General features: G+C 50.5%; 1 protein-coding gene across 1 annotated transcript; it reads left to right on the plus strand.

The window, feature by feature from the left end:
• Positions 1–3,926: 3,926 nt before the first annotated feature.
• LOC144455019 (uncharacterized) lies at positions 3,927–5,186 on the plus strand. Its single transcript, XM_078147894.1, has 2 exons — positions 3,927–4,352; positions 5,006–5,186. Exons 1-2 carry the CDS (start codon positions 4,001–4,003, stop codon positions 5,065–5,067), a joined length of 414 nt encoding a protein of 137 aa, XP_078004020.1. The 5' UTR covers positions 3,927–4,000; the 3' UTR covers positions 5,068–5,186.
• Positions 5,187–16,804: the final 11,618 nt, after the last annotated feature.

Consider the following 16,804-nt stretch of genomic DNA (forward strand, 5'->3'; position numbering starts at 1 on the left):
ACGTGGCCTGGGGCCTTTGCCAATCAGAAATGGGGAGGGGTGGTTTCTGCAGGGCATTCAATAGGGGATGATTTAATATAATATGATATTATATTATGTGATTATTATTTTATTTCATTGTTATATAAATGATATTTGCTGGAGGGCTGAAGGTTCTGCATTTAGGTGAATCATGGAAAAATAGGTGGAAATGTTATTATTGATGAATGAGGAAGTAGGTAAAGAGACCCCTGATTACCCTAGGGCTTGGCTTGAGAGAGGTGGCCCACACTGAGGTAGGTGACCCTTGTGTATTGCTGGCCAGGAGGGGAGGCCTAGCTGCTGCCGGGGCTCACTCCTCCCCTCAGCCACCTATTCCCATTGACTTTCTGCAAGAGCCCCTAAAATGGCGTGTACCTGCTGGGCCTTAGACTGTACAAAGGGTTTTTTTTTTTTTTAGGTATTTGGGGTTAAGTGACTTGCCCAGGGTCACACAGCTAGTAATGTCAAGTGTTTGGTCTGAGGCGGGATTTGCACTCAGGTGCTTCCTCACTTCAAGTCCAGTGCTCTATCCACCGGACCACATAGTTGCCTCTGTAGAAAGAGTCCTGCAGAGGGTCCATCAGTCCAGGACTAGGGCAGGAAGAGACAGGCTGATCGTCCTCCCCCAGACCTAAACCCCCGTTCCTCTCAATCTGCCCAGTCAAAGGCAGACAGAACATTGAACTGAGAATCAGGAAATCTGCGTTCTGGCCTCAGTCCTGCAATGAATGAACTTTATGAGATCAAGGATAGCATTTAGCCTCTCAGAGCCTCAGTTTCCCCTTCTAGAAAATGAATTGGTAGGACTCGGTGATCTCTAACTGACCGAAGTGGAACCTTAGAGCCCAAAGAATTCATGCCTCAGCACTTGGATTAATGGACATCTGGGAGCTGAACATTTGGACTCAGTCATGCCTTCTGAGGACATAGGTTTTCTCTTCCCTCAGGCGAGGGCAGGTGGTATCCCCCAGCATCATGTAAGCTCCCTGAAGACCAGGACGGTTTTGTTCTTCTCTTTGGCTCCCCAGGACCTACCTCGCTCACTGCCAGGCACAGAGAAGGAACCACCTACCTGCTGATTTTGCAGTCAGCAAGGAGAGTGTGCACTCCTGGCCGTGGGACCCTCTGTAATCTCTCAGGCTTTGAACCACCCTAGGGCAGGGGAGGTCCCTCTTGTGGCTCTCTTGGCTTGGCAGAAATGTCGCTCATTTACACCCGTGTTGGTTTTTGTTCCAGGTTTGTCTAAGACAACGAGTTATCTGGCAGCAGACTCCAAAGGCAAGTTACCCCTACCAGTGAAAGCCCAGATGCAGTGGGTGGCAAGACAACTGGGAGCCAGGGCCCTTGGTGTCTGTAGCCACTCAGCACTGTCCTGCCCAGGCCTTCTTCCTCTCCCTCATGCCTCTAGAGAGCTCTCTGTTTTGTAGGGAGGCCCTGGGACAGTCCCAGTCTGAGCCCAGCTCCTGTCCTTGCCCCAGAGGCAGGGGCTTCTATCTCTGAGCCTCTCTGCCCAGCCCTGCCCCTCTCACTGCCTCTGGAGGGCTCAGTCAGCAGCTGAGGATTCTCAGTGAAGGGCCCAGATGAAAGGGGTGGGCCTTTTTCCAGAGAGGGAGGGTCTCCTGACCACTGGCCCTGGCAGGCCTTCTTAGCCATTTTTGGCCTCGTACCAGGGCCAGTCTGGCGAGGCCCAAGACCCCTCTCAGAATCATGTTGGTTTTCACTGAAAGAGGAAGGAAATGCTAACTTGCACTTAGGAGTTAGATCCCAAAGTGTCAAGTTAGGGAGCCTTGCTTCCAGCCTCCCCTTTGGAAAGGTTTCAGGTCTTTCTGTTCCTGTGGACTGAACCATCACAAAACCCAGGGGAAGGAGGAAGGGAAGGAAGAAGCCTTTCTTCCCACCTACAGTGGGCCAGGCACTATGCTAAAGTCCTTTACAAGTCTCTCATTTGAGCTTCACCACAGCCCTGGGAGTCAGGTTCTGTTCTTAGCCCCATTTTACTGTTGAGCAAAGTCAGGCAGACAGGTGACACGGCTTACCCTGGGTCCCACGGCTAGCAAGTGCCTGAGGCCAGCTCTGAACTCAGAGCTGTGTTAAATGCTGGTGTTTTGGAAGGAAGAGATGTTGTGTTTAACCAAGCAGTGACAAAATGGCCCTGCCTGTCCCTCTGCACATTTTCTTTCCCCAGCTGGACATTTAAATGAAATTTGCTCTTTTTTTGTCAGGTGATAACCCCCTCCCCTTCACTCCCCTAATGGAAACACCGGCTTGTACAAACCTATTGGATTGAACACACCATCTAAACCTGCTGTCTGACCACGTGCACTTAAGTCAATTTCGATGAAGAACTAGACTATGTCCCCCATTTGTTATCACCTCCATCCATCCCCCATTTCTGAGTACAAGCCCTCCCTTATAATAAATCAGTCTGGCCTCAAAGCCCCAAAGCACATGTTGGCAAGTCAGGCCTTGGGCAAGCTACCACCTTTCAGGAGGCCCCAGGCCAGGGGCCTCAACCTCCAATGGAAAAGGTTCCCTGAGGGCCAAATTGACTTAGAAAGGCAGAAATGAGCATTATCTACTTTGAAGTCTGTTGTTTATTCTGCTCAGCATTTCCCAATTCCATTTGAATCTGCTTTGGACTTCCCCACCTCAGGGACTGTTCCACCTCTGCTCTAAGCAAATCTCTAAGACTCTAAGTGCAGAGAAAGTAGGCCTCCAGGGAGGAGTAAGGGGGAGTTTTCTCCCTGGACAAGGAGATCACAGCCCAGCCTGCCTGAAGAGCTTCCATTGCTTTATCTGAAAACTGCCTCTTCATCTCCTTTGGCCTCTCTTCTAGGAGATCAGGTCTTTCCTGCCCTCCCCCACCCCATGGCAATGGAGGCTGAGTAGCTTCATCCACTGAAGGCCCACCCCAGCCCCATGCTCGCTTTCAGTAGGAGAAAGATGGGGGTGGGAGGGGGTCTCCCAGGGTAGCTTTCTCCCCACCTCCTCCTGCCTTGCTCCAGAGAAAAGCTGGTTACCCCCACCCAGCTCTGAGAGGCTAAGGTTTCCCTTACATTGAAGGGGGTTGAAGAAATGTTGTTTGAAAAGGTCAAGGACAGAGGAGAGCTGGTAGGCCACAGAACAGGGCTTCCAGAAGAGCAGCAGCAATGGGCCACATGATGGCCTAGAAGGGTTGCAGTAAGGAAGAAATAGAGGAAGAGGAGGAGGAGGAAGCAGCAGTAGGCTGGCCTTTCCACCCAGTGCTGGGAGAATGGCTGGCCGAAACCAGGGAGCCAGGGCAACGGGGGGATAGCCAGACCCAAACCAAGAGGAGATTTGTGGAGAGGACAGGGGACCCCATTCAGGCCTTAGTGTCAGCTGCTTTGATGGTCCTGGTACAGAGCTGAAGCCAGGTCGGGGAATGAGAATTGGGGAGCAGGGAAAGAACAAACAAAGGAGAGAGAGGAGATGTGGCCTGAGCCAGGCCTGGCTCTTCCTTTCAGGTGGCCTCCTCAGTCTGGTTTCTCCCATCCTCCCTCTCCCTCCTTTGGAGAGGTGGTCAAGGAACTCCCCTTTTGCAGCGACCCATCCCAGGCTCCATGCCTGGACAGTGCCCTCAACCTCTGCGCTGCCTCGGTCCCTGAATCCAATGTCCCTCGCACCAGTATGCATACACTCGCCTCTAGTGACCCTATGTGCCTGCTGTCCTTCCCAAGGTCCCGCAGCCACTTCCAAGAGAGCTCGAGGCAGCAAGAGAAGCTGCCTTCCAGTGACCGAAAATGATTACCCGTTCTCAAGTGTGTAAGAAAAAGGAGGATGTGGCTGTGAGGAAATCGGCACGCCTTATGATGAAGCAGAAGAAGCAGGCCAAGAAGCAGGTGGTTAAAGAGGAGCATCAGATCAGAGCTGAGGCCAGAAGAAAGCAAAAGTTCAGAAGAAGAAGCCAACCGGCGGGGAGGTAAAAGCCAAGCGCCCTGCAGTGGGCCCCCGTGGCAATATGGCCGCTGTGGCCAAGCTTGTCCCCATGGCCGAGCTGGTTCCCCTGGCCAAGCTTGCCCCAGGGGCCTTGCCACCCAAGCCGCGCCCTATGACCAAGCTGGTCCCCACTCAGCTCAACCACCTGAAGCCACCACGAGCCAAGAAAGGTGTGAAGTACCGCAGGCGGAATCTGAATGTAGAACACCTCCGTGACTACCTGGAGAGAAAGCGCCGGGCTTCTTGTATCGATGCCCCAAGTGCAAGTCCATCAAGTGTGGGCCAACCTACTGCCACACCCAGAAGTGGATTTACGAGGCCAGTGCCAACGAGATTGGAAATGTGGTCAGCACCTTCCCATTTCCCCATGCTAAGTAAGGGCCTGAGCTCCACGTGGCTGTGTGTCTCTGTGTGTCGTGTCTCTGTGTCTCTGTGTGTCTCTGTGTGCCTCTGTTCCTGGCTGAGCATCCCTGCCTGGAGAGGAAGCTGGCCTGGCAATCCTGACTCCTGTGGCTCCCAGCAGTATTGCCATGAGCACCCGGGAGCTTGCCTCCCTCTTCTCCCAAATGCCTTCACTCTGAGCCCAGGCTAGGTAAAAATGCAGGTGAAAACCAAGAGGGCTTCCACCCATAGAGGACCCCAAGCGGCCATCTTGCCTGAGATTTCCTGCCGACGTCTCTCCTAAAGCTGAGTCTTTTGGAACTTGAGAATTTCCTTCCACAGAAGGTGGAATGTGGTTCCTGCCCTGCCCCCTTCCAGCTGCAGCCATCCCTAGAGCCAGGCCAGAATTCTCCAGGTTCCTAAAACTCTTTCCTGTTTCAGTTAGTGCTAGATATACAAACAAAAGAACAAAGAAAAAGGATCTTTCTCCCATTTGTCATGTGTTTGTTCTCACGTCTAGATGGTCATGTAGGTGTCTGTCCTATGTTGTGTCTGTGATGTTGTCTACATGGTTCCCTGGTTCTAGAGTTGGACTTTCTGACAACTACCACTTGCCTAACGCTTTTTTGCTCTCATCTTGTTGCAGGTATTAAAGGAGTCTGGATTCTCCTGGGACTCTTCTCAGAGTCTCCCTTCTGCAGTTTATGAAGTGGAAAAAAATATATATGCATATATATTTAAGATAGTTTTGAGATTCCACAACAGAAGAATATATATTGTTAAAGTGAAAGCAGATAAAAAAGAATAAAAAAAGTTTGTGAAGTTAATTTATCGTTGCCTTCATTTCAGAACAACAGGGAGGGAGGAGGCTGCACCCTGTCTGTGCCAGGCACTGTGCTAATCGTGGGGACCCACGGGCAAAGCTCAAGCAGTCCCTGCCTCAAGGAGTTTTCTTTCACCTGTAGGCACCTGGCAGATGGAGAAGGGCCTCCAACAGTGGTCCTCTGGAGAGGCCTCTCCTGTGGCCCAGCATGCCCAGCTACACCTCTCTGGTTATTCCCCTGAAACAATGTTAGAGACTGCTAGGATCTCAATTCCTCCCCAAGGACACAGACACAGACACACACACACACACACACACACACACACACACACACACACACACACATACACAGAGAAAGGGGGGTGAGGGAGAAGAAGGGGAACAGCAAAGATCCATGGGATGCACAAGAGGGAGAGAGAGGAAGGGGCTTGGTGAGCTGGCCAGAGTCCATGCAGGCAAAACAGGGTGGGTAAGGGCCTCAAGCCTGTCTTGGGCAGATGGGGACAGTGACCCTGGAGAAAGGTCAAGCAGGTGACCTGCTCACCCTCTTCCAGGTGGGTGGGCAGCTCTCATTGGAGGGCTGGCTTGTGGGAGAAGAATGACCTTGTTTCCTTTGACCCAGGGAGTCAAGCAGGGGGATGGCTGGAAATTGCAGGGGGAATTTGGCCTCCATGGAGTGGAAGGGGTGGTCCCTGGAACTGGCTAGTTCCTGCACTGGAAGTTTTCAAGCCGGTGGGATGCATGATGCATGCTTCTAGCCAATTTACCTTTAAGGCAGAGACACTGCTACTTACACCTTTCCTCAATGACTAAACACTGAAACCTCTCCAACGTGCAATCCAACTTTATTAGTCAAATAGAGCAAATATGAACAACAGCCAAGTCTCAGAAGGAACCATTAGCCTGCTTCCTAGAAGTCACAGTAAGTATCTTTTCCACTGGTGGTCATGGCAAGGTACCCTACCAAGCTGGAGAAAGGCTTCAGGGACCAGCCCAGCAATGAGCTGTGTGGTTACTGTGGAAGGAACAGTCAAGGTGCCTGCTGAGAGGACAACAGAGCAGCTCCCAGGGTAATGGGAGGGTGGGGGAGGAGGAATGGGGAGGGGGCAGGAAGCTTGTGTGTGTGTGTGCATGTGCCCGCCACATGTGTGTGCACCTGTGTGGGCCACAGACTCTCAAAGGCTAGACAGGGGACTTAGAAGACATGTTTTCTCAGGAACATCGTTTTTCCCCAAGCCAGTCCAGACTGATGTGTTATTGCTAGGTTTTCTAAAATGATTATTCTTTCCTTCTCTCTCTGTCTTTGACTCTGTCTCTTTCGGTCTCATGTGGTCTCTTTCCTTTTGTCTCTCTGTCTGTGTCTCTAACTCTGTCTTAATGTCTCTGTGTCTGTCTGTCTGTCTCACTTTACTACCACTCACAAAGTCCATCTGCTAAGCATGGAGAGAGTGTGTGATTGTGACCTGTCACAGACCTGATTATATATATATACATGTACTTATACATACATACACGCACATGTCTTATCCCCACACACTCGACCCGCAGGTTGTCAGGAGGCCCCTTCAGGGCAGGGACTGTGCCTCGTTTTACTTCCTCACCTTACCCAGCAGCAGGCCAGTGACCGGCACATCCCAGCCTGGTAGCTGATCACATGACCTTTGAATTGACCTCACTCACCTAACCCCTCTTTTGCTCTAAAGCCCCTCACCCTTTGTGTTCTACACTGGTTTGCACTCCTTCAGTCATGCCAGGAAAGGGTCGCTGAGTCCCAAGTCGTGTGTGACTTGTGTCCCCCACAGTAGACTGTAGGCATTTTGAGAACCAGTCCATGGGGATTTCCCACACACCTCCTGGCCTGTTAGTCTCAGGGAGTCGCCTGGGTCTCTGAGACATCATGTGACTTGCTCCGGGCACCTCAGTGACTTTGGCATTAGGACTTCCGGTCTTCATTCGGGACCAGGCCATGTCTAAAGCCCCAGTTCCAGTGAAGACCCTCAGCGGAAAGAACCTCTTGCTCTTTTGGCATTGTGCTTCCGTTTACTCCGCTGATGAGACTCCACACAGATTTGCTTGAACTGTCTGCCCTGCCCACAGCCCATTGTCTTGCATCTCACATGAGGGAAGAGGCCACAAGCTACCATCATTTGCTCCCGCCGGACCTCGCGAAGGTAGAAGATTCACTGAAATCATTCCTATGAATCACTTTCACCCACCCTGGCAAACTTGCCCCGCTGGATGCCGAAGCCTTCCAACAAAGCAGGGAGCTAGCAGTCAGGTGGGACACCTTGGGAAGCCTTGCGATCCTTCTGACACTGCAATCAGGCTTGCCACCACGAGACCGACTCTCCTAGGGTAAGACCCAGAGAGAACGATCATGTTGAAAATGGCACCTGATTAGTGGCCTAGAGACATATATAAGGAAAGAGCTGGCTGGGGCTTGGAGGCAAAGCAGCGTTTCCATTTGGGGAGATCAGTGGGGAGGAGGTAAGGTTCGAATGGGACTTTGCAGGGTGGTAGGAATTGAATTGAACAGGTGAAGGGAGGAGAGGGCAGTGCGGGGAGGGGTGTGTGTGTGGAGGGAGTCCAGGCATGGAGAACAATATGAGCAAAGGCAGAGAGGGGGGGAAAGGGTAGGGGGTTCCAAGAAAAGAGAGGAGTCCAGTTTGGCTGAAGCCTAGGCTAGCTTGGTGGGGAGTGGCCTGAGATAAGGCAGGAAAGATAAGGGAGTGAGATTGCAGAGGCCTTGAATGCCAGGAAAGGAGGTTACCCTTCTTTGACTCAATTGGCAATAGGGAGCCATGGAAGGTTTTTGAGCAGAGCAAACCACCACAGATGTATGAACAGGAAGATGAGTCTGGCATTGGCATGCAAGATGCGTTGGATGGGGGAGAGTCTGGACTATTGCAGTAGTCCATGAGGAGCACAAAGAAAGATGCACAGTCACAGCAGGAACAGAGAGGAAGACACGCATGCGAGATGTCTATCCCAGGGAGGAGGGAAGAGTCAGAGTTGGTAAGTGAAGGGGATGTGAGAAGTGAGAGAGGAGGGAGCTTGTTAAGGCTTTGAACAGGGGACATTGGAAGGAACAGTGAAGTGAGGATGCAGCTGCTCTGTGGAAAGATGCTGGGCTCAGCTTATGTGATGATGTCCTGAAAACCGTTGGCCTTATGGGGCTGGAGCTGTGAAGAGAGCTCATCTGTGGGGAGGTGCTAGGGGCTGCTAAAGGAGTGGAGAAGATCCTCAGGGATTCTCAAGGGAGGCTAGAGGCAGCATCTTAAGAGGTCTGGGAGAGGGTGATTAGCCCTACAAAGAAACCAAGAAGCATCCACTGGGGAGTGGTAGGTTGAGAACCAGGAGAAGTGGTGTCTATAAGGCCAAGGAGAAGAGATGGTCAGGGTGTCCGATGCTGCAGAGGGGCCATGGAGAATGGGGACTGAGAAAAAAGTCAGTTTATGGGGATTCGGAAAAGTATGGAGATCCGCCTATAACTTGATGCAGAGGGAAGTGAGGAGAACTAGGGGAGCGTGTGATAGCTTAACACAATACTGATCACCAGAGAGGTCTGAAAGACCTCAGAGCTGTGACTAAGGCAAGGATCGATTCTGAACCAGTTATAGTTTCCTGGACTTGGCTTCCGGATGTGGCCAACGTGTTTACTTGTTTTTTCTGACGGTAGTTTTTGTGATTGTGGGACAGGAGGGGAGCTATGTTAATCATAGATAGCGAGAAAATTATATTTTATTTATTGAAATAAATGAATTTAACTGTAAATTATGAGGAACAAGTTTAGAGGTGGTATTCATTATCAGGTTTTCAATAAAACACTTGTTTTTTCTACAAAGAAGAGACCATATGGATCCGTTTTCCTGATTTTTAACAGTCTCTTCTGCTTTTTCCTTTTTTTTCTCTTGTAAAATAGTATTTGTTGGGGAATAGTTATCTGGGACGCGAGAGGGGAAGAGGCATTGGGAGCAAGATTGGTGCTGTAAAAGCAAAAAGAACCAGTTCAATTTACTATTGTTTTAAAGATCGGGCCATTAGCTTTGGTGATTAGCAGGTCATCAGTGACTTCAAAGAAAGCAGTTTCTGTAGAGCTTTGGGGGAGGAACGTAGAGGAGAGAGGGGCGTGAGCAAATGGAAACATTGGGGGAAGTCAACCCTTCGGGAAAGTTTAAAAATGAAAGGGAAGAGGGATGTGGGGTGGTAGAAAGGTCAAGGAAGGAGTGTCTAGGGCATCTCCAGTAGATACAGTTTTAGATAGTCTTTGCTTTAAGAAATATCCAGCTAATGTTTGTCTATAAGGTGTCTACTTCACAAATACATTTGGCTGAATTCAGGTTAAAATCTCATTCAAAGCCTTTTGATTTGAAGTTTCCTGGCGTGCCCAGACAGAGGAACCACGGAAGCGAATGTGTTGCTGATAGCATCAGGGTGACATGAAGGAAGCAGCTTGTGAATAGGATAACCTTCTGCTGTGGACATGAACTGAACTGGGTGTCCGTCCCATGTTCCTGGACTCTCAGCATCGTGGGGCTAATTATATATCAATAAAGTCTTTCCTCATGACTTCCACTTACAGAAATCCTGGTCCAATTTGGCACCATTACTGTGGATATATCCAGGGGTGTGCTGGAGCGCATTTTAAATTTTCCATTTGAATATTGCTACCTTGGAAATTGGCAAACACTACAAACCAGGGCACTCACTATTTCTTGCTTTTTTCAGGGTCGAGACTAAAGAGAGTAAAGGAAAATATGTTAGTAATACAGGTTAAACCTAAAACTGGGTTCTGTGCACATCTCCCCCACACACCTGGAGAGCTGGTTGTTAAATATTTACCACCATAACCCTGGAGTTATGGGAGTATGTGGGAGCTGGTCGTTTATAGGATCATATTTGTTGTTGAATCCTTTCAGTCGCGTCCGACTCTCCGTGAGCCCACCTGGGGTTTACTTGGCAGAGATACTGGAATGGTTTGCCATTTTCTTCTCCAGCTCATTTTACAGATGAGGAACTAAGGTAAACAGGGTTAAGGGACTTGCCCAGGGTCCGCTGCAGTAGGTGCCTGAGGCTGGATTTGAACCAAGGAAGATGTCTCTTCCTGACTCCAGACTCAACACTCTTATCTACCACAACCCTACCTGGCTTCCCATAGGGCCACATAAGTCCCTGAAAAATGCTAGAGGCTCACCAGAGAGGGAAGGAGAAGAGTTTTGACTGGTTACAGGCTCAGAGGTGAGTCTTCTATGTTTTTTGTGGGGTAAATAAAATCCGTCCTATGCTCGATGTATCGTAGCCTCAGTACTTGCAAGGGACCAGAGGGTTCTTTCTGTGTCCTTCAGTGACCCAGGCATGACTCAAACACTGATGTTTCCACAGAGAAGCCAAACAAAGCGGGATTAGTGAGAAGCCCTCCAGAGGGAATGCTGTCCCTGTTAAGCCAGACTTTCAGTTCAGGGCCACGTGTTGAAATCTCTGTGATCTACTTCTTTCCTCTAGGGTGAAAAAGGAACTCCCCTGTTTAGCTTTGAAAGCCCTTCACAAAGTGGCCCCAACCTGCCTCTGCAGCTCCATTGGACATCCCTTCCCTTCCTGCACCCTTTCTTCACCAAACTGGCTCCCTCTGTGTTCCTCACTCACAACACCCCATCTCCCACCTCCATGCCTTTGCACTGGCTGTCCCCCATGCCTGCAATGCCCTCCCCATGAAGCCTTTCCTGATTCCCACCCCCACCTGCGAGTGCCCTCTTTCCCCAACTACTATATATGTATGTATGTGTATATATGTATTTATACTCTTTGTAGTTATACTGTGGATAGTATTATTATTATTATTATTAAGTATTTTCATCCCTATTGGAATGTATCTCCTGTGAGTAGGGATTGTGTCCTCTGCAATACCAGAGCTTAGCACAGTGCCTGGAACACAGTAGGTGCTTCATGAGGACTTGCTGATTGATATAGAAAAGAAGACAGACTTAATTGATTACCAAAGAGAAGATACGACTATAAAGTTGTGTCATTTAAAAGAGTAAACTTGTGTTCAGAAGTCATGGCATTTTATAGCCAGAAGGGCTCCTTCCGTAGGCAAAGGCTCTCATTTGAAAGGTGAGGAAACTGAGGCTCATTAAAAAATTAAAAAGGTCAATGTGCTGCCTAATGTCACCCAACCGTTGGGGACAGAAAGGGGCCAAAACCCAGGCTGTGTTCATGCTCCCAAGAGAGTAACTAGCAGTTGTGCCCCTGTTACCTGGACAGGAGGAGGCTCCCAAAGTGGCCTCCTCCCTTCCCCCAGAGGAGGAGTGCAGGGAGGAATGTTTGTCTTCATTTCTCTTTGCCAGAGCATCCCCACGGGAGAATGGAAGGGCCTTGGGGGGGTCCTGTTCCCTTCTGTATGGGGATCTTGGTGCCTAGTTCAGTGTGTGGCAGCCTGGCAGCACTGAGGGAGAGCTTGTTAATAAGTACATAGATGGGAGAGCATCTAGCCACTGAGTGGAGGAGGTGGCTTCTGTGCAAACAGGCGAGGGCTCCTTCATCCCAGTCCAATTTCTCTCCCTTTTTTTTAAAAAAATTTCCAATCTCTTTTAAAGGGCGAGTGAGCCCTGTGGCCCTCACCTCTGGCCCACAGCTGAGGCTGCAGCTACATGTGTTCAGTGTGAAGGGGATTCCCAGTTTGGAGTGGAGAGGCAGGCATCATCAATTCTCTAACAGGCTCTGTGTGTGTGTGTCTCTCTGTCTGTCTGTCTCTCCCTCTTTGTCTGTCTCTGTCTCTCTCTCTGTCCCTGTCTCTGTCTCTCTGTCGCTGTCTCTCGTTACTAAAAATGATTCCAGTCTTGTCTCTGCATAATTGCCTGCATGACCATAGGTCATCATTTGACCTCTCTAGACCTCACTTTCCTGCTCTGTAAAATGAAGGGGTTTAAAAGATGACAATTAGGTCTGGTCAAGTTCTTCATCAGTGTTTCCAAAATTATTTGGCTTACTGCCCCTTTTCAAAAAAAAAAGCTCAGCGCCCCTGGAAATCTATTTTCCTTAACCTGTACATTATTTTAAAAAATTTGCATCATTTCAAAAAAATATAAAAAATTTTCTAAAAACATGATGCATTGTAAATTTAATAATTCATTTTAAATTCATGGTTTTTTCCCTGCATTGAAATTTTGGTGATGCATATTGTGCCATATAACCATATAGTATGTTGTAAACAAGTCATTGAATACACATATTCCTGAGATGCCTGCTGGACTTCCTCACTTTGTTCAACATCCTCGCCTGCCAACACTTGCGTTCAAATCTGGGCTCAGACACATAACACTCACTAGCTGTGTGACTCTGGGCAAGTCACTTAACCCCAATTACCTCATAAAAAAACAAAAAAGAAAACAATTTACTTGTCTTCTTTCTTTATGTTTCCACTCCCCCTTATTTTTATTCAGTGCCCCCAATTGCATCCTATTCTACTACCATCCCCCTGGATCGTTCCAGAGCCCCCCAGGGCAGTATCACCCGCTTTGGGAGCTAGATCTATGATCTTATGCATGACCATGAGCAAGCCCCTTCCCCTCCATGGGCCTCAATTTCCTCCCCTGTAAAAGGAGGAGGTTTTCCTAGATGACTTTGTGAGGCCCCTTCCAGCCTAACTCCATCTTGCCCCTGCTGGGGGCAGAGCAGCACCTCTGCCCTCTCTGCTCCTCCCCCTCTGCTCCTCTCCCTCCCTGTGGGTGACCCTCTGACCCTCCCCTCCCCTCTCTCCGCCCCTTCCTGTGCCCTCTCCTGCATCCCTTTATCCCTAGGGGCAGAGCAGCACCTCTGGGCCTCTCTGCTCCACCCCCTGTGCTCCTCTCCCTCCCTGTGGGTGACCCTCTGACCCTCCCCTCCCCCTCTCTCCGCCCCTTCCTGTGCCTTCGCCTGCATCCCTTTATCCCTAGGGGGCAGAGCAGGCTCCTCCCTTTCTGTCCTTGGGAGACCTGGAGGCAGGGTGTGTCTGAGGGTCTCCTGAGAGAGGTAGGCCTCATTTCTGATCCTTCTCCATCCTCTAAGTGGGAGGGCAAGGGTCTGGGGTGTGGGGGCAGGGCCCCAGAAGGAGCTTCTGGAGGCACTGAAGCCACTATGGCTGCGTTTCCTCAGGGGTCTGAGTGCGAGGTGCTGCCTCGGGCCTCCTAGGCCTGCTGAGGCCTTTACCCGTGGCCCTGGGGCCTTTGACCAATCAGAAATGGGGAGGGGTGGTTTCTGCAGGGTATTTGATATGTTCGATATGATATAATAACTAATATAATATTTGATGAGGGAATTTTGAGCTTAGCTGATTCATGGAGACTAAGTGAAGAAGTGTTAGTTAATGAAGAGCCTGGTTTTATCCCAGAGCTGGTGAAGTAAGAATTAAATAGGTCAAGTGGCAGGCCAGATGGTGACCTGGAGGACAGGTGGGTCTTCTGGATGACCCCCCACAATGGCCACACCACCAGGCCTCCCCCCACCCAAGTATCCAGGAGAGGGCCCATCCTTCCAGGCCAGACTTGGCCATTTAAAACAATTTAAACACTCCCTGGCAGAGATTTCTCCTTGTCCTCCTTGCCTCTGCCGCCTCCCTCAGTCATTGCCCACGTGGCATCTTCCTTAGGACCAGGGGATGAGCGGGCAGAGGCTTCCGGCCCTGAAGGAGGGCCATCGCTTGGGTACAGGTGACTGGGGGGATGCCTGGGCCTACAAAGAGGGGGCTGCCTGGACACAGAAAGGAAAGCTGCACTGACTTGCAGGAAACGTCACCCTAACAATCAAGCCTGCCTGCTTGCTCCCAGTTTTTCCCTCCTGTATTTGTGTTTCTGAATCAAACTTCTGTTTGGTACCTAGGCCCTGGTGAAACCCATTCCTCTTCCCACCCAAAGAGGCCTCTTTCTGGATCATCGCCCGCACATCAAGTGGCTGCCCCTTCTGTGAGCCTAACAGTGCAGAACCAGCACCCAGGGACTCGTGACTGCCCTCTGTAAGTTGGGGATGAGACACCACCCTTCCCTCTCCTTGACCCCTAACTTCTCACTACGAAAACCCCAATGATTTCTTAGTGGAAAAGGAAGCACTTGGCTCAGGGCAATGCTCTCCTCTCATGTTCTGCCCATGTTTATAGAGATGGGTTGGCATGCACATATATGTACACAGTCTTCTTTCTGGTTCTGTCCCTTCTGCTTGTCCCAAATCCCCAGGTCTCCTTCTGCTACAAAGTTTTCCCTTGCTCACTGCATCCTCCCAAGCTATTGTCCTATTTTCTCCTGCCTCTTGGCTAAACTTTAGTCAACAGGTGTCTCCCCTGGCTTCCCCCTCCCCCTCCCCCCCCCTCCGCCTCCCCCACTGCTTCCTCAATCCTCACTTCCCTGGCCCGTCTCTAGGTGAACAGCTCAGATGAGATCTCAGATCCAGCCCATTCTGGTTCATTCAAAGGGCACAAAGCATCCCTTCTAAGAGCTCCATCTTCCCATCTTTAGAAAGGCTCTTAAGAGGAGTGTGGAAGCCTCCCAAAGATAAGGATAGGGACTAGGGTGAAGAAGAAGGAACAGGAGCTCTGGTAACAGAGTCTTTGACCAAATCGGGAAAATGACCTGGGCTCAGGAGATGACCTCAGTCCAACAGCCTGGTGAGCCTCCCTCCCTCCTTTGCCCCAGAGAAAGTAGGTCCAGTTCTGAGCTGAAGTGGTGGACAGAATGCTTCTTTGAAAAGAGCACCGATGGAGGGGAGTGCATAGGCCACAGAGCCGGGCTGCCAGAAGTCCCAGGGCAGTGAGCCAGAGCAGGCTTGGAATGGGCTTCAGGAGCAGGAGGGACGACTGGAAGGAAGGAGGCTGGGTGGCCTGGCTGTTAACACCCAGGGCTGTGAGATTGGATGACCCAGACTGGGGAGCCAGGACAATGGGAGGATGGGCAGACCCAAACTGAGCAAGAGGGTATTTGCAGAGCTAGTCCCCAGAGGTGGGGGGGGGGGGCAGTTTTAAAAGCACAGGGAGGTTGAGCAGCTAGGTGGCTCAGTGGATAGAGCACCGGCCTTGAAGTCAGGAGGACCTGAATTCAAATGCGGCCTCAGACCAAACACTTGACACTTACTAGCTGTGTCACCCTGGGCAAGTCACTTAACCCCAATTGCCTAAAATTTTTTTAAAAAAGCAGAGGGAGGGGAGGTGGTGGCCACACTACCACCAACTCGGGGGAGGGGGGCTGCTTTGGCTGGGGGCCAGGTGGTCTGGCTTTCTGGAGCAGGCACCCAGCAAGGCCAGCAGCAGCTTCTGCTCCAGGACATCTCTCCCATGTTTTGTGCTCTTCTCCCAAGGTCCAGGTGGAGCCACTTAGAGGAGAGCCTTCAGGCAGCAAGGCCCAAATGGAGCAGAGTGGAAGATCTGCCAGAATGAGTGCAAAGGTCAAAGGCGAAGGAGAAAGTCCAGTGCCAATCAAGAGGGAGCTGCTACAGGGGATGGGCCTACTTTCAAACTTCATCAAATGGGAGAGAAGGAAATTCAAACAGTGGTAGAGCAATTAATAGCCTTAAATATTCGAAAGAGTATCCGCCAGGGAGCAGAGGCCAAACCTGAAGGCAGGGAGGAAACAGCAGCTCAGGCAGCTGGTGGGAGCCCTAGCTCACCCACTGCCCAGGGGCCTGACCTGTCTAGAAGGGATGGCAGAGGGAGGAAGACAGGAGGAAATATGACTGGAAAGGCAGGCTCCTTAGTAATGGTATAGACCTGTGTGACTGCCTCAAGGTGGAATGCCCTGGCTGCTTCTACCCCTGCCCCAAGTGCAACTCCAAGAAATGTGCGGTCAAGTGTCGCTGCAACCGGCGCTGGGTCTACAGGAAGACCAAAAATGAGGCTGGTGACATACTCAACACATTTCCATTTGCCTATCCCGACTAAGGGCGGCCCGGCGCCCACTTGGCAACACTCGCTTCCCTCTTCTTTGGGGGGCCCAAGTGGCTGCTTTCTTGGTGACTTGTAGGGCAGAACTGGGCAAAGAGCTGGCCTGGCCCTAGTGAGCAGTGAGCCTTCCAGTGCCGGGCACCAACAACTGCCCCCTGCCCAGGGCCACCTCACAAAGCTCACCTTCCATCATTTTCGGCCTTCCTGCCCTCTCCTACTCCCCGGAGCCAGTTCAGTTCCTAACTGAAGCTGCCTCTGTTTCTTGTTGCACTTAGGGCCTGAAGGTTAACAAAACACAGACAGACCAACAAACAAAACCCAACCTGGCTGTTTATCTTCTGTCAAGTTGTAGCACTTTGGAATCTTTCTGTCTCTTTTCTCCCATGTGCTTAATCTTTCCTGTTGAGTTCTAGTTGATAAATTGTTCAGCTGTTGAGATGTTTCGGAGATGAAATGGATAAGCATTGTTTAAGCAATAGCATTTAAAGAATGCAATAAAAGCCATTTACAAATCCAAAGCTGGTTTTTAATCTCAAAGAATCCCTTTGATGAGAATCCAAGCAGAGCCATATGCAAGGGTATACCTGAGTGGGCAGGCAGGCCCTCCCCACCGAGAGGGTGAAGGCAAGAAAGATCCACACCTGGGTGGACAGGCAGGCCCTCCCCACCGAGAGGGTGAAGGTAAGAAAGATCCACACCTGGGTGGGCAGGCAGGCCCTCCC

This window comes from Phascolarctos cinereus, unplaced genomic scaffold, assembly GCF_003287225.1.
Source record: "Phascolarctos cinereus isolate Bilbo 61053 unplaced genomic scaffold, phaCin_HiC Scaffold_8;HRSCAF=390, whole genome shotgun sequence".
Lineage (NCBI taxonomy): Eukaryota > Metazoa > Chordata > Mammalia > Diprotodontia > Phascolarctidae > Phascolarctos > Phascolarctos cinereus.